Source organism: Balaenoptera ricei, chromosome 9 (assembly GCF_028023285.1).
Source record: "Balaenoptera ricei isolate mBalRic1 chromosome 9, mBalRic1.hap2, whole genome shotgun sequence".
Taxonomy (NCBI): domain Eukaryota; kingdom Metazoa; phylum Chordata; class Mammalia; order Artiodactyla; family Balaenopteridae; genus Balaenoptera; species Balaenoptera ricei.
In genome coordinates, this window is record NC_082647.1 from 53,751,828 (window position 1) to 53,767,123 (window position 15,296).

Here is a 15,296-nt window from a genome sequence, read left to right on the forward strand (position 1 = left end):
GCCGCAGGGCCGGGGACGCCCGGGCCAGACGCTGGGCGCCTGAGCATCTCCTGCGCGCGCACTGGGTGAGGAGGCGGGGGCGGGAGGGAAAGAGAGGAGGAGTTGCCGATTCCCTAGCGGACTCAGGAAGTTGTCCTTAAAATTATATACATCGCCGTCCGCGGTTGAGCAGCCACCTGGCCAGAGCAGCATGTGGACTGGCTCGCCGGGTCCCCTAAGTGCTCTGTGGCCGCCGCTGCCGCCGCCGTCAGAGCAGCTGCTGCCGGCAGCAGGAGCCCGGCGCTGGGCGAGGAGCGGGGACGCGCGGCTGCAGCGTCGCCTGCTTACTGCCGGCCGCTTCTTCTCCGGAGGTGGCCGTCACTGTTGCTGCTGAAAAACCAGCCCGCATTTCCACGGCTGGTCGCCTGGTGAGGAGTTGAGACTCTACACCTCCCGCCCGGAACCCACATGGCTTGTTACCTGGTCATCAGTTCGAGACATCTCAGCAATGGGCACTACCGGGGCATTAAAGGAGTCTTCAGAGGGCCCCTCTGCAAGAACGGATCTCCCTCTCTGGTAACCTGCGCACACACGCACACAACACACACACACACACACGTTCAAAATCAATATAAACAGAAAGAGATATTGTCCTGGCACAACGAGGGGGTGATGGATAAGCTACCTTGCCCGTAGGTATATTGTGTCTGTTTAGACAATTTATTGACAGACTGTTACACAGTGAGGGGTGTGTGTTTACATGTGTATTTTCAACACAGTCATTAGCATCTATAGTGCTAGGTGTGCGAATATTTACTGAATGCAGTTAACTGCAGGCTTGTGAAGGTAGCTCCTGTGTGCTGTGTCAAGTTATGAATCTGCTGATTTGGTCAGTATAGAAAGTTTGAGTGGCACTTTATAACCATACTTCATGAAGTCATCAGTTGGGATTAGTTTAATAATGCTGCATATACTTTATAAGAAAATAAACTCTAAACATTTTGCATCAGGGTCCGGGCAAAAGGAAAAGTGTTGGATCTCGATATGATGAAATCTAATGCTTCACTATGTAGGTTCTTCAGGAAAAGCCAAAGAGTTATTTGTGAAAATATGAATTAGGCAGTTTTTTGTACTATATACAGATGTATTGATGTGCAAATTTGAGTGACTGCTATTTAACTTAGTAAACTATTCAATTTAGTTTACTATTTGATTTAAGTATTTTTTGTTAAATGATTTTGACCGGAATCTATAACTTCAATATATTGTCAGTTCATCCCTTAGTACATACTATAAATCATTTTTTTAAAGAATTCAAATGTGTTTCAAGAAAAAAAAGTCATGATTTAGTTTTTAAAGTTTTGGATTTTTAGTGAGTGACTAAGGGTCTAAACTTAAAGAACGATTTTTCTAGTGTAAGGTGAAAAACTAGTACTTTAAGTCTGTATGATATAAAGAGGGAAAATTGAAGTTGTCTGATTTTTATTTATTCATTTTTCGGTTCTTTCCATCATGGTTTAATGTTTCATTAGCATGAATTATTCAAAACTGCAATATATTATAAAAACCTGTGATTAAGGGCTATATGTGATTTGCATGAAAAATCTGAAATCGGAAAGTGCAGGTACCCAGAGATATCACTAGGACTCCTAATTGTGACAAACTATTGCCTCACATGCTTTCATGCACTGTACAAAGTAGGTCATTGCAAACCCCCTGCAACTATTTAGTATTGAATCAAAAGTGTAAGATGGAATATACTGTTTGTATTGGCATTTACAATTAAATCCACAGGATTAGAAGCGTCTTGAAGGGTTTTAGATGCATAAAGCCCACATTCAATCTTTCTGAGCAGCTGGTCTGAATCTTTCCTATTTTTAAAGATTCTCAGGATCAGAATTCCACTGTCTCAGCAAACCACCTTAATGTTTAACAACCCATGCTGTCAGAATCTTCCTTAGAGCAGTCTTAAATTCTTCAAATTTTTCTTTAAGCTCATTTCATCTTGAAACCCTAGAATGTTCCATCTTTCTCATAGATATTTTTCCACCCTTTGATAAGCTCTGTGGCTGTCTTCCCAAACCCTCTCTGGTTGTGGAAATCTGAATTGGGTAGTGTGTTACAGGGTATGTGCCTTAATCATTCACAGTGTAAAGGGAGAATTACTTCATAGTTCTTACATTGTTTAGTTCCATTTAAGTTAGTTAGAATATGGTGTTAATCTTCCAAAATCTGTAGGGTTTGCGGAGGGAATTTCTGTCACAAGGTCAAAAAGTGTCCTGCCTCCCTCCCACCCCGCACCCCTGCCGCCCCATTATGTCCCTTCATCTCCCAGGAGCCTGAGTGACCCCATAGGGACTGGACATATGAATGTGGATGTAAGAAGACAGCCCGTAACCCACATGGCCCTGCTGGCTGACCAGAGGCTCACACCCACAGGACGCTATTCTTATTCATTATTGGGCTGGTTTTCACTAGAATACTGATTCGTTTACTTTTACCTAGGTTCCACACTTTGATTCACTGGGCTGTTCTCTCCAATGTTTACACATTTGACTGTACTTAAATTACATTTGCATCATTTAAAAATATCTGAATTAGTCTGTGTAGGTATTTCCTAAACCTGATTTATTTTGTCTTCTTTTACATTTTGCTATGGAATTCGAATGACTTTTTCAAGGTTTGAAAAGTTTCTCACATGAGATGAGCAGTATGTGAAAATTGATGTTCATTCATTCTCTGTCACGGGCAGGTTGTTAAGTCAGAAATGCATTCACATTGCATAACATTTAGTCTTTCACCCTAAATTGAAATAGGTCACTATCTTCTGGACCGTAGACCCTTGAGAATTTAGGTAATAGTTTCCTGGTCCAGATGAGTTTATATTTGCCTTCTTCATTAATGAGTTGCGAAGCATAAGACTGAAAGCTGGTTATACGTCATTTTTTTTTATATTCAGAAATACACGCCCCCCCAAGTTACTTTCAGGTTAACATAAGTTTATTGATTTTTTTTTATCAGTACAAATATTAAACTCACAGATCCATAGTATACAGTCATTCATTTTTTATTAAAACATATAGCTACTCTGACAGTAATTTTTATCCAAACTTAGTTCCCAGAATGGTCTCAGATTGACCTCTATGTCAGTGACTTAGTTATTTCCAGTCACTGAAACTCAGTTTATCTGAGATTATGGATTGGGGTATGACTCATTGATTTAACTCATTTTCACTAAGTTCTACAATGATTTCAACTTTGGTTCTTACTTTTTCAATCTGAGTGCTCTGCCTATTTTAATCCATACTTTTCTGCTTTAGTAGAGCTGTTTAAAAGTAGCGCATAACACAATTATTGAATAAGACTATTCTGTAACTTTGTTATAGAATGGAGAAAAACCACACTTCCTGTTTCCTATAATGAGTTTCTTCTTTGGTAGTTCTGATATAAATACACCTGGGTAATATGAATTTAACATGTCAGTGTCTTATACATATAATTCTTCAGTTATATATTTAAAGCAGTTGTATAATTTGTCATGTTCAAATCACGTCTGTAGAATCTGAACACGTGATATTAAACTAACAGTAAAAAAGGGAATGATTATATTTATATACACTTTTATTTCAAAGGATTTCATTTAGAAAACATTGAATCATTATATGGAACTCTTGTAGTAAATACTCAATGGGATACTTGAGAAATAAATAAAGCATTTTTTTCCCAAACAGTTTTCACGGATCAGTAAACTGAAAATCCTAGAGTGAAATGCAGTTCCTATCTTCAAAGTGAAAACATGCAAATGTCTTATCTATTGCATCTCTCTTCTTTTTGGTGACTTGGTATGAAGAAAATAGTTTATTGCTTTTCATCCTAATTAGGATGTGAATAATTGATTTGAGATAGTTTATGTTACTTTAAATCCAGGGATAGATTAAAGAAAAGTGACAGAGAGTATTGCATAGTGCTTATTGGTAAGTTTTCAATTTTAGAAAGTAAATTTACACCCTCCCACATTTTAGGATATTTATCCCCCACCATATTCCAAATCTATAATATGAATGAATGATGACTTTAAAAATCATACACACATGCGCACGTATTTACACATAGATAGAGATGTAGATACATTGTTACCAGTGCTCAAGTATAGGAAGTTACCTATATATTACGTTATAATCTTTACTGTCAGATATGTTAAAGGTAAAACTTTCTTACAATCCAGGAACTTAAAAGTTCTTCTACCACCATGTTTGAATTCAATTAAACAAGTAATATCCTCTTGTAGTGTCAAAAATATATTTGAATAGATTCTTAGTTATCTTGAGCAATGTAAAATATCGTCTCAAATTTAGAGACAAGTTTGGTTTGTTATAGTTTATTTAATCTGTGTGTGGTCAATATTAAGACTATCATTCAGGATATGTAGTGATTAAATGTTAATGATAATCATAGTTTTATATTTTATCTGTGGTACATGGTTAGCTTATTAGAGTGATACTTCTTAAGAAGTGCTTATTCCTGGGAACACTATAGATAGACACCAGGAATATCTGTTTCTGGGATTGTCTGTTGTCTTCCTCTGAAATATTTGATGTGAAGGAAATTCTTGGGATTTTCATCTCAGCAACAGATCAGGGTCCTTGGATGTTGTTGTTTACTTGTTATTTTGTTTTGTTTAGTGATCTTATTCTAAGTTATATATCTGACTAAATTACCTAATTGAAGGAGGTGGCATACAAACAAACAAGCATTTTAGATGGACTAAAAAATTCTATAAAGTTCTCTTTTAAAAATTATCAGTGTATATGTATAACTGCAAGAAGTTCTAGAAAAGATTAATTACCTTGAGGATGCATCTATTCAGAGAATCCCTTATGAGGAAATGAGTGCAGTTACAACCTTGCTCTTTTTTCTAATGCCTATAATAATTGCATGTATTTCCCTTATGCTTAATAAGTACATGTTAAACACATCCAAAAATGTTCTCAAACTGACGCACTTTTCATGTACCAAATATGATTATGAAGACATGCTCTCCCGTAGAGAAGTCACCTGCCTCCTCTTCTTTAATTCATGAATACATATACTGACTTTTATGTTTAAACTTCCAGATGTTTTCGTAAAGAAGACTCAGTTACAATTCTTACAATGCATGTTTTCTTTATGTCAAGTATTGTATTAAGCAGTCCCCTGTCCTCTAGTTGCCTTTTCAACCCATTTCTTCTCTCCCCCAACTAACTGATTTCAGAAACTTGTAGTTGGCATTATGCTTTCCAAAATAAGTCTCAACTTTCTAGGACTTAATTTATGTTTCTGTAACTTCAGAAGGTTTTCATGATAAGAAGAGTCCAGTAAGTATTTGAGTGCTATAATGTGTGACTTTATTAGCTCATACTACATTTATTTCACAATTAAAATTTGACGGGTCAGTCTCTTGATTTGTTTCTTTTAGACTTAACAATTAAGAGAAACTCTATTTTAGGTTTCTGCCCTATATTTTGGAAACAAAATAAAACGTATTTTCATCATGTGTAGGCTAAACGGGGATGGTATTTAGGATAGAACTTAATCATTTGTAGTTTTTTAAAAAACTTAGCCTTAGTTGTAACTGTGAAATCTTTGTTATATAATGTATATGCACTAAGATACATACTTTCCATGTGTTAAATATTAATAGGGTTTGAGATGTCAGTAGGATTAAGGCTGTACTGGGAGCAAAGATCAAGAAGAGTAATATATATTTTGAATAACTTTATGAAGTGCATTTCAGTATGAATTTGGTTTGTCAAAATACACATTGGCAGAATAATTCTTTAGTACATATGTACATATTTTGTAGAAAATAATTTGAATCAAAATTGAAATAAAAATGCTACTCTGTTTGAAAATGTCTTCTGGTTTTAACAAATATAGTGTTCCAGGTAATTCCTATAAAATGACGGGTGGCAGCCTTTTGTAGATAGATTTTGTAAATCAGGCTTACTTAGTGGATAAGGTCTAGAGAGAGAAATTAAATATTTGATATGTTCTCATGAAGTGTAGAGTTATGATGATAATAGGAATATATAAATCACTGAGTTCCAGAGTCACTCTTGCATTGGAAATACTTATTGGACATGAAAAGAAACTGTGGAAAGATGAATTACATCATAGTTAGAGAGCATTCTCAGTTGTAACTAAGACATTGTTAGCTTATTGAAGACAAAAAATGCAAAGGAATATTATACAGTATTTAAAATGGACAGGGATTATAAAAATATTCACTAATGATCCTACTTTTCCTGAAATGGACCCCTGATAACATGCATTGAACTAAATGCTTCTTTCATTCAAATTTGATACCTAAAATTTAAATGTTAACTTCTAAAAAACTGATAGTGTAATTTTCCTTCACATATAAAGAAAGCTATATAGCTAACTATATTTCCTTTCTTCTTTGGCTGTTGGGAAACCCAGAGACAAATGTGTGCTTCACAAGTGATGGGGATTGATGTTGGCCTTCAAAGCAGCATGATGTCCTCACCCCCACTCATCTCCTATTCCCGGTCTAGCTCTTATTTTAATTTTATTTTCCATGACTTTCATTCTTTTAAATTTATATTTATTGTTTTAATGTATAAAGTTTATTTTAGCTGACTTAGGTCTGTTGTGAAAGCAAGCAGGCTATAAATAAATAATAAAATGTAGACCCTCCAACTATACGGTTGCCCCTCAGGATTTTAGACTGGACAGTCTTGAGCGTGCTTCCTGGAGAGTATTCATTTTGTTCATTTGTAGCAAGTATAATTAGGGCTGTCAATTTTTCGTTTTGAGAATTGGCAAATTCCTTTTGGCAAGTTTGATTTCACTTTTGTGTGGGTGTAAGAGGCAGGATATAGTTTATTTTGAAACGCGTACTGCCAATTTATTTTGTTTTGTTTTTCTGAACAATCTTTTCCCTTCCCGTTATTCTTCTTGCCATTGATCCTTATTCCTTTCATTAGCATGGTTACCATTTTTTTCCAACATCTTTTTTTGGTTCCTGTATAAATGCTGGCATATACTTCGAACTCCAGAGGCACAGGCCCCTGCAAATGGTGAGAACCACCCCATTCTGTCTGCTGCCCCACCCAAGCATGCGGGTTCCTTCTCTGTCCACCATCCACACATAACTTTCATTTCTAGCTCAGAATTTAGAGCTTCCCCCATATCTCCATTCAGAACCCACCTCCTACCATTGTTTTTCCCCTGCCCTCTTTCCCACAGCTATTACACAGCACTTCATTTGTCTCATGTTACCTCCCAGCGACAGAAAAATACCATCAACTGCCCCCCACATATGTCCTTTTCAGATCTCCATTTTGCTCTGAATAATTATATTCCCTAACATGTTCCTTGGCAAGAACAGGTGATATGCATTTCCTCTTTGTGAATGATATAAATACCATATTCTAAAGAGAAAATAACTATTGAACCCCTTATTGAATGATGGAGGGGATGGAGGAGGCTCACTGAAATCTGACCCTCCCTGTTGATTTGCTTCATCTAAATGTGAAGTCAAGAGACAAAGAGGTGTCCACATTACGTATTTTCTTATTATCTGAACATGTTCATAGACCTTGGGTGGTATCTAAGAGTCTTCATGATCTAGCCCCTAATATTTTTTAAATACCTACGTCTTCAGCTTTAACTCTTTTCTTCCACCTGATGCTATGGTCCAGCCATACTGAGCTACTCAAAGCTCTTGACTATGATGGGTATTTATAGACCTTTATGTCATTGCCCATGCTGTTCTGTCTGCTACAAATCCTCTTTTTGCCATCATTTTTTGGGACATGTCTTATATATTCTTTCAGACTTAATTAAAGAGTTGGGTCCTCATGTGAGTCTACATGAAGTTCCCTTATCTCGTGGGTCAAGTGCTTCTTTTTCAGGCTCTAGTCACATCCATTGCTTGCCTTGATAATCACTGAATTGTGTTTGTTTATTGGTCTCCATTTCGCCATGAGATGTGAGATCCTTGGGGTCATGTTTGCCATTGTCCTTATATCCCCAGAGCTAAGGACAGCTTCTGGTTTATTATTGATTTCAATAGAAAACAAAAGGATTTCAATAGAAATTTAACTGGTATAAACATGTTCCCTTTGGTCCTGCTGGTAGCTCCAAGAAGAAAACTTTTCCTTAGAGAATTTTTTTCCCAAGTAGTTAGTCAGAATCTTTTAGAATGCAAACTGTTCTACTGGATTGAGTGGCCACTGTTTTCATGGTGATCCTTCTTACTTTCAATTCTACCAAGATCCTTTGGTCAGTTGCCTCAAGTATGATTTAATACTTCCTATTATTCCCAATTGCAGAGTGCTTTATTCCATGTAACCGTTTCTGAACATCTTTTGTTAAAGGCCACAAGAGGCTGAAGATTGGCTATATATAAATGGATGAAATTCATACCTGAGTTAGTCGAGCCATATTTTTCATTGGCACATATTTAATAGCTTCTTTGAAACGGATTACAAGTCAGGAACTTGACCATTCCCTTCCTATTTAGGAGTGTGTCGTAAGGAAGAAAAATAGTGGTTCACACACCATTTCTCCCTTCCTCACTCTCATTTTTCTTTCTTTTGAAAAAGAGACAGTAATTTCCTGGTCACTGGCCACTGTAGCCCTTGAGAAAGCACCATCCTGGAGCAGCTACAGGGTGGTTATTGCGTAATTGCCAACCCTCTCCAACTTATCAGTCACACACTTTCCAGCAAGGCTTTGCTAGTACTTTTTTTGTCTTGGATTAGTCAGGATGTGGTCACTGTTCACAAAAGAAGCTTGGACTTCTCCTGAACAATGAATTTTAGCTAAAATACCCAGCCATCTCCAGTGGACAAACAGAAAGATAGTAATAGTCTCCAGAGTGGAGAGAATCAGGTCTTTTGTATGGTCAGTTTCTTTTGCTACAGTTGTTAACAAATATTTGACTTCTTTGTCTTATTTAGTGGATATAAACATTGGAAGGAATCTTAGCAATCTGATTTAGCCTCCGCCTGTATATATTTTAATATATCATTGTGATAGGAGAATAATGACTTCCCAAAGATGTCCACATTATAATCCTCAACACCCTTGACTCTGTTAACTTACCTAGCAAGAGGGACTGTACAGATGTGACTAAATTAGGGCGTTGAGAAGGTTTTCCTGGGTTATGCAGGTGAGCTCAGTGGAATCACAAGGGCCTTTGTAAGAAGGAGGCAGAAGTGTCAGAGCCATAGAGAGAGCTTTGAGATGCTATGCTGCTGGCTTTTGAAGATAAAGGAAGGGGCCACAAGCCAAGGAATGCTTATGACCTCTTGAAGCTAGAGAAGGCAAGTAAATCGATTTTCCCATAGAGCCTCCAGAAAAATCACAGCCGTGCTAACACCTTGATTTTAGCTTAGTAAGACTTCTGACTTAACGGACTATAAGATAATAAATTTATTGTCTTTTAAGCCAGAAAGTTTGTGGTAATTTGTTAGAGAAGCCATAGGAAACGAACACAGCTACTCTTAACATGGGTGAACATTTCCAGTGGTAGGGACCTCTCTGCTCACCAACGTGATTGATCCTCTAGTGAGACCAGTATAATTAATGCTATGTCTCCTCTGCCCTCCCCAAATGTCTCTGCCTCCTTCCATTTACTCACTGGTCTTCAGTGTGCCCTTGGAAGCAAGAGGATAGATCTACAACCTCTTCAGTGTTAACATCCTTTCAACTATTCAGAGAGAGTTGGTGATTTTTCATTAAAGGACTGAAAAATTTGTGAGAACTAACTAACCTTCTTCCATGTACATCACTTGCTTTATTTTCTTATATATTAATTGAACTTTGTGCAACTCAAAATGCTTGATTACACTTTTTACTGTGATAGATGTTTTGAAATACAATATACTGATGTTTCTTATATTCTTGAAAGGTGGTAAACTCAATAAAATATTATCATATATTGAGACAAATATCATCCACACTTTCAAATCATGTCAACTTTTTCCAGATAGTTCCCTTTTACACTGTATACATCATTTATACAGAAGATAAACTTAAGAACACAAAACCAGATCATTTTAAAGGCACATTTTAATGCTATCTTTCTTAGTTTGTTTAGTCTTTGATTTAGATACCTGAAAATTTCCTAGGGGACAAAAAAAAAAAAATTAGTTATAAATAAAAAGTGATGGGATGAGTTGAAATAATAATTATAATTTCATGAAATCTTCACCGTTTCCTATTCTAGACATAGTGGTATCTAAATGGAAAGTTATTTTTTAACTTTTGTACTGAAGAATAATATAATATATAAATTGTCACAAATCATAAGTGTACAGCTTTTTAATGCCTCAGATGTAGTATAGAATATTACAACTTCCTGGTAGCCCCAGGTGTGCCCCTTACCAAGCACCACCCAACCCAAAGGCAACTATTGTCCTAACGCCAGATTATAAACTGCCTTATTTTTTAAAAAATGATATTAAAAAGAGATGTAGTAAAAAACATATATACTTGCAGCTCAACTGACAGCAAGGCCCTCTTTTCGGGTGGGGATAGGTAACTAGACAATGTTTCCTCTGCTTAGTGTCCTACTTCACTTTGACTGACCACAGCTAACTTAACTAGTTGAAACAAATGAACGAAAGAAGATAATTACATTTATGTCCCTTTTACTTTCCTGTTCATGATGATGATATACTTTTTCTTTATGATCTAGTGTTCTTGAACCAGGCTTCTTATTACTTGACTTCAATAAATCCATAGGCAGCTAAAATTGGATCATTTTTGTTTTTCACAGCATGTAATAAAATCTGAATTTCTTGTAATTATTTTCCCTGTTGTAAAATCACCATTTCTTTTGTAACTTTAAATAAGAATGCTTTATAAATATATAATTATCTCAAAAAAAAAAAAAAAAAGAATACTGATTCGGTAAGTATGAATGGATTTATGCTAATACAACACAGGGATTATATCCAAGGTGACATTTGTGAAGTATTTCATTATCTTTCCCTTAATAGTACATGTTGAAATTCAAAGATCTGACCATCATGTAGATTTTGATATCTCTTGAGAGTCGTTAGGAATGGCTCTGTTGAGTTTTCGTTATTCGAGGGGAGATGTGAATTATGTATTTAGTGGCAAAATAGTAAATGATTAAAGGAAAGAAACCTCTAGCTTGGAATTCTCATAAAAAATGAAAGTTATGTGCAAATGATATGTAAACTTTATTGCAAAAGTTGTTATAATTTCACACACATGCACAAGGGTAAAATACAAGTTTGTGTTACTGTGGAAACGGGATTATTGCCAAGGTGATTATAGATAAAACCCAAACAATGCTTATATTAATCAATCCTAAATTAAATGAATTTAAATATGTTTAAAGAACTGATCGTGTATTTTCAATCAAATGTAATGCTCATCTTCCAATATCCATATGCTACATGGTATGAGTTCAAGAGTTCTGCATGATGTTGCTGGAAGAAGTTTTAGTGACGATCACTGATGATTTGCTTTCTCATCATTATAGAAGGAAGATTTGTGAAATTACGTTATAAAGGAAAAGTAATAAACTGCAATAAGTTTTCCTTTATGTGTTCCTTCCAACAGTGTCACTTTGCTGTAAATTTTTAAAAAAAATCACACTCAGTTCCATCCTCTGTGATCATCAGAATAGACTCCATCCCTGAAAGTAATAGAGAAAATCAGTTTTCCACAAGGAATAGAATAGGTGAGAAAGCATACTGGAGAAAAATTATAATTGGCATAAACATATTCATCGGGAGTGGTCTTACGTGGACTTATATAGTATATAAGCATCACTTAATCTGCAGATCCTAGAATTAGATCCAGTAGACGGTAACTGGAATACAACTTCTGATCTACTTGTGTGACGAAAATTTGGGAACATAAAGTTTTAAATTCTTCATTAAGTCATGAATATAAGGCTAGCTCTAAGATTCCGTTTCTGACTGTGATAAGCAGTGGGTGTGATGAAATATGGGAGGAACCTTCAACCTCACAATTTCTTACCAGTCTGTTTGGAAACAAGTCACTAATGTTTGACCAGTGGTTTTCATGTTGTTGTTGTTGTTTTATTTTTTCATATATTTTTTGTTCAAAGGAAATCTTAGGAGCCAGGCAAAATAGATGGAACCTTTGGCTAAAGGTGGGGGGAGAGAAGCTCTTGGATAGTGAAAGCCTCCTCCTTTTCCTCTGTATCTGGGCAAGGATGCTGGGCAGGGAAGACACATCTGGGCATAAGCCCTGGAGCTTTATGATTTGAATACCACTTAGATGGACCATGAAGGGTAAGTATCTGCTGTTTCCAAAACATAATTAAAATGCATACATCTTATGCAGAGTAACTCAATTAACTATTTGACACATTGCCAGTTAATTCTACCACTAGACATTGATTCAATATTACTTTCACTCTAAGTTTGCAATTTTTATAAGAAACATTAAGGTGACTTTGGGATTTCAGAACACCTTCATGAATAAGCTCGAGGAAGTTTTTTCCTGAGCTGAGTCCCTGAGGAGACTTTAAATAGAGTCGATGGGAAATAGCCAACGTGTGGGACAGAAATCTAGATAGAGGAGCCTGGTCTGGGAGAAGCCTAAGATTTCTAGAATTAAAAGCAGAACATTTCAATTGAGGAGTCAAAGTCATTCATTCACTTATTCATTCAATCATATTTAACAAGTATTGTAAGTGTCTGCTATTTGCCCAACCCTTATTGGCCATGTAGCAAAACTGAAAGATAAATCACATTATGGGAAAAGAAGATATATTTTTCATGCACCAAATACTCCTGGGGAGTAGTTCTACCTACCAGCTTTGGTAAGTGACCAGACTCCTTTGGATAAAGCAGAAGAAAGAAGGTGAGGGGGGGCATCTGAAGTGGATGAACAGAGAATGTGGTTCAGTTGGCCCATGGCACTGAGCACTTAGGTCAGAGTTTAAAAGTAATTTTGACCTAGACAATCCTAAACTTTTATCTCTAGGTTTTATCATTTTGTCCTTTTGTTTTGTTTTGTTTTCTTTTGGATCTTAGTAAATTTTCTTTTTTTGAAACTTCGGCTGACCAAGGAAATGACAGCAATTGAAGTCAGGGTTCCTGTAATCCTGCTGACGTTATTGTGGGATGTAGCCTACAAGGCCAGCACTGAAAGTCTAATCAGCTGAGGGATGAAGGGATGTGGTAGACGTAGTCCCTAGAAGAAAGAAAGCATCAGAGCACTAGACAGGGTTTCATGTGGTGGTGTGAGGGCCTGAGTGCCTCCCTTTCCCTTGAGGATCTGTATGTGGGGGAGGCATGGTTGGCCACCCCCATAGAGAAGGTCTTGTCTCTATTCTTTGGAGAATCTTCTTTTTTTTTTTAAATTTATTTATTTGTTAATTTATTAATTTTTTGGCTGCGTTGGGTCTTTGTTGCTGTGTGCGGGCTTTCTCTAGTTGTGGCAAGCGGGCGCTACTCTTCATTGCGGTGTGTGGGCTTCTTATTGTGGTGGCTTCTCTTGTTGCGGAGCCCGGGCTCTAGGTGTGCAGGCTTCAGTAGTTGCAGCACGCGGGCTCAGTAGTTGTGGCTCATGGGCTCTAGAGCACAGGCTCAGTAGTTGTGGCACACGGGCTTAGTTGCTCCGCGGCATATGGGATCTTCCTGGACCAGGGCTTGAACCCGTGTCCCCTGCATTGGCAGGCGGATTCTTAACCACTGCGCCACCAGGGAAGTCCAGAATCTTCTCTTCTTAGTGGCCGATGCCAGACGTTTCAATTTAGATGCTGCTAAATGCAAATATACATAAGAAACATCTCTTCATCCTGCTACTGATTTACTCTTTGATGTGAATAAAGAACCTGGAAAAGATTCTTCTCATAACCTAATACCTCAGGTGTTAGGTCCCTAAAAGAAAAGGAAGGAGACCACTGAGGAAATGAAAGCATAGGAAGGGAGCAGTGAAGATGAGTCTTACTTCGGAGTTCTGCTTTGGAAGGGCTTTAGGGGCTCCTAGAGAGTGGAGACTACCAAGAGGAAGACCCCAAGAGAACGAGGAGGACCTATAGGGCCCTGGTTGGAAGGGCTCTATGCTATCCTGCTTGGAAGATATACACACCTGTCACCCTGGGTTCCCAGTGGAAAATTCTCAGGGCAATTATAACTCTGCCTTGAAGCTGATGGAGTTCAGATCCTGTTTTCACAAATCATTTGGGGCCCCTACTACATGTTGGGCACTGTCCAAGGTGCTGATGATAGTGAGGTAAACACAATCGACCTGGTATCTCTCCCAGTGGAGACTACAGACAGAGAATGAAGATAGGCAGTAAACAGATGTTTATTTCACAATACCCCTAGTTATAAATATACAAGTTCTTTTGAATAAAAAGTAACTGATTCTAAAGAGGGATAACCCTCCTAGTGCTAGGACCATGGCAAAATTCCCAGAGTAAGTGATGGCTAATTTGAGACATGAAGAATGAATGGGAGTTATCCTGACACAGAGCCCTAAGGCAGGACCCAGAGAAAGACTCCCAGCCTGGGATTTGCATGTGGGCTGAGGGGCTGAGAGGGTGCAAGACATGGCAGGACTGGCAGGTAAGGGTCAACCACGTCTGCTCCTGTAGGCTATGTAACAAGGAAATAAGGAAACCGTCTCAGGTAGAAATATGGCTTTCAATCTTAGTACAGAACTAAACAGTCTGTGGTCCTGGCATGAGTACTTCTAATTACTTCCTGTGGGTTGTGCCACATGAGATAGGAGGAAACCATGGCTTTTTCTGCTGTTGTTACAAAGAAAAATCAGACATGATTTATAAAAAAAAAAAAAAAGAAATGATTTATAAACAAGAAAATAAGAGTACTGGAGTTGAATCATCATTAATCTTAGTTTCCTGTGTAAGTCCATTAAAACTAGGCAGTATAAAGAGAGAAGAATTGAGAATTAACTTTATAGATCTACACACCAGAATGATATTATGATTTAAGTTTCACTCAAATACTCCTCTTTGATGTTTTAGGGTAATCTGGGGGTGGTCTGGCCGAATGAGGGTTTTCTTGCTTTAAGGGTAGATAACATTTGTATCCAGAAAGCAAAAGAAAATGGAGGGTTCTTACAATGTTTTGAATCAATTATAAAAACTCATTTTGTCTTTGTTAGGGAAATTTTATCAGAAGGTATTAGACACCATTAATATAATAACATTGAAGACCCAAGGTAATATTCACTTCTTTAGATGAGGTACCTCTCTGGATCTCTGAAATGCCACTAAAAATGTGTCCCTTCTAGTGTTGCATGGTGACAAAGGTTGCATGTTTTTATAT

General features: G+C 37.2%; 1 protein-coding gene across 1 annotated transcript in view; it reads left to right on the forward strand.

Moving 5' to 3' along the window:
• The first annotated feature begins 447 nt into the window (after positions 1-447).
• The window catches only part of ZNF804B (zinc finger protein 804B), a 507,161-nt gene continuing 492,312 nt past the window's right edge, over positions 448-15,296 (forward strand). Inside the window, exon 1 of the mRNA XM_059932764.1 lies at positions 448-555. Within this exon, the coding sequence (XP_059788747.1) occupies positions 448-555 (108 nt within the window). The remainder of the gene's footprint in view (positions 556-15,296) is intronic.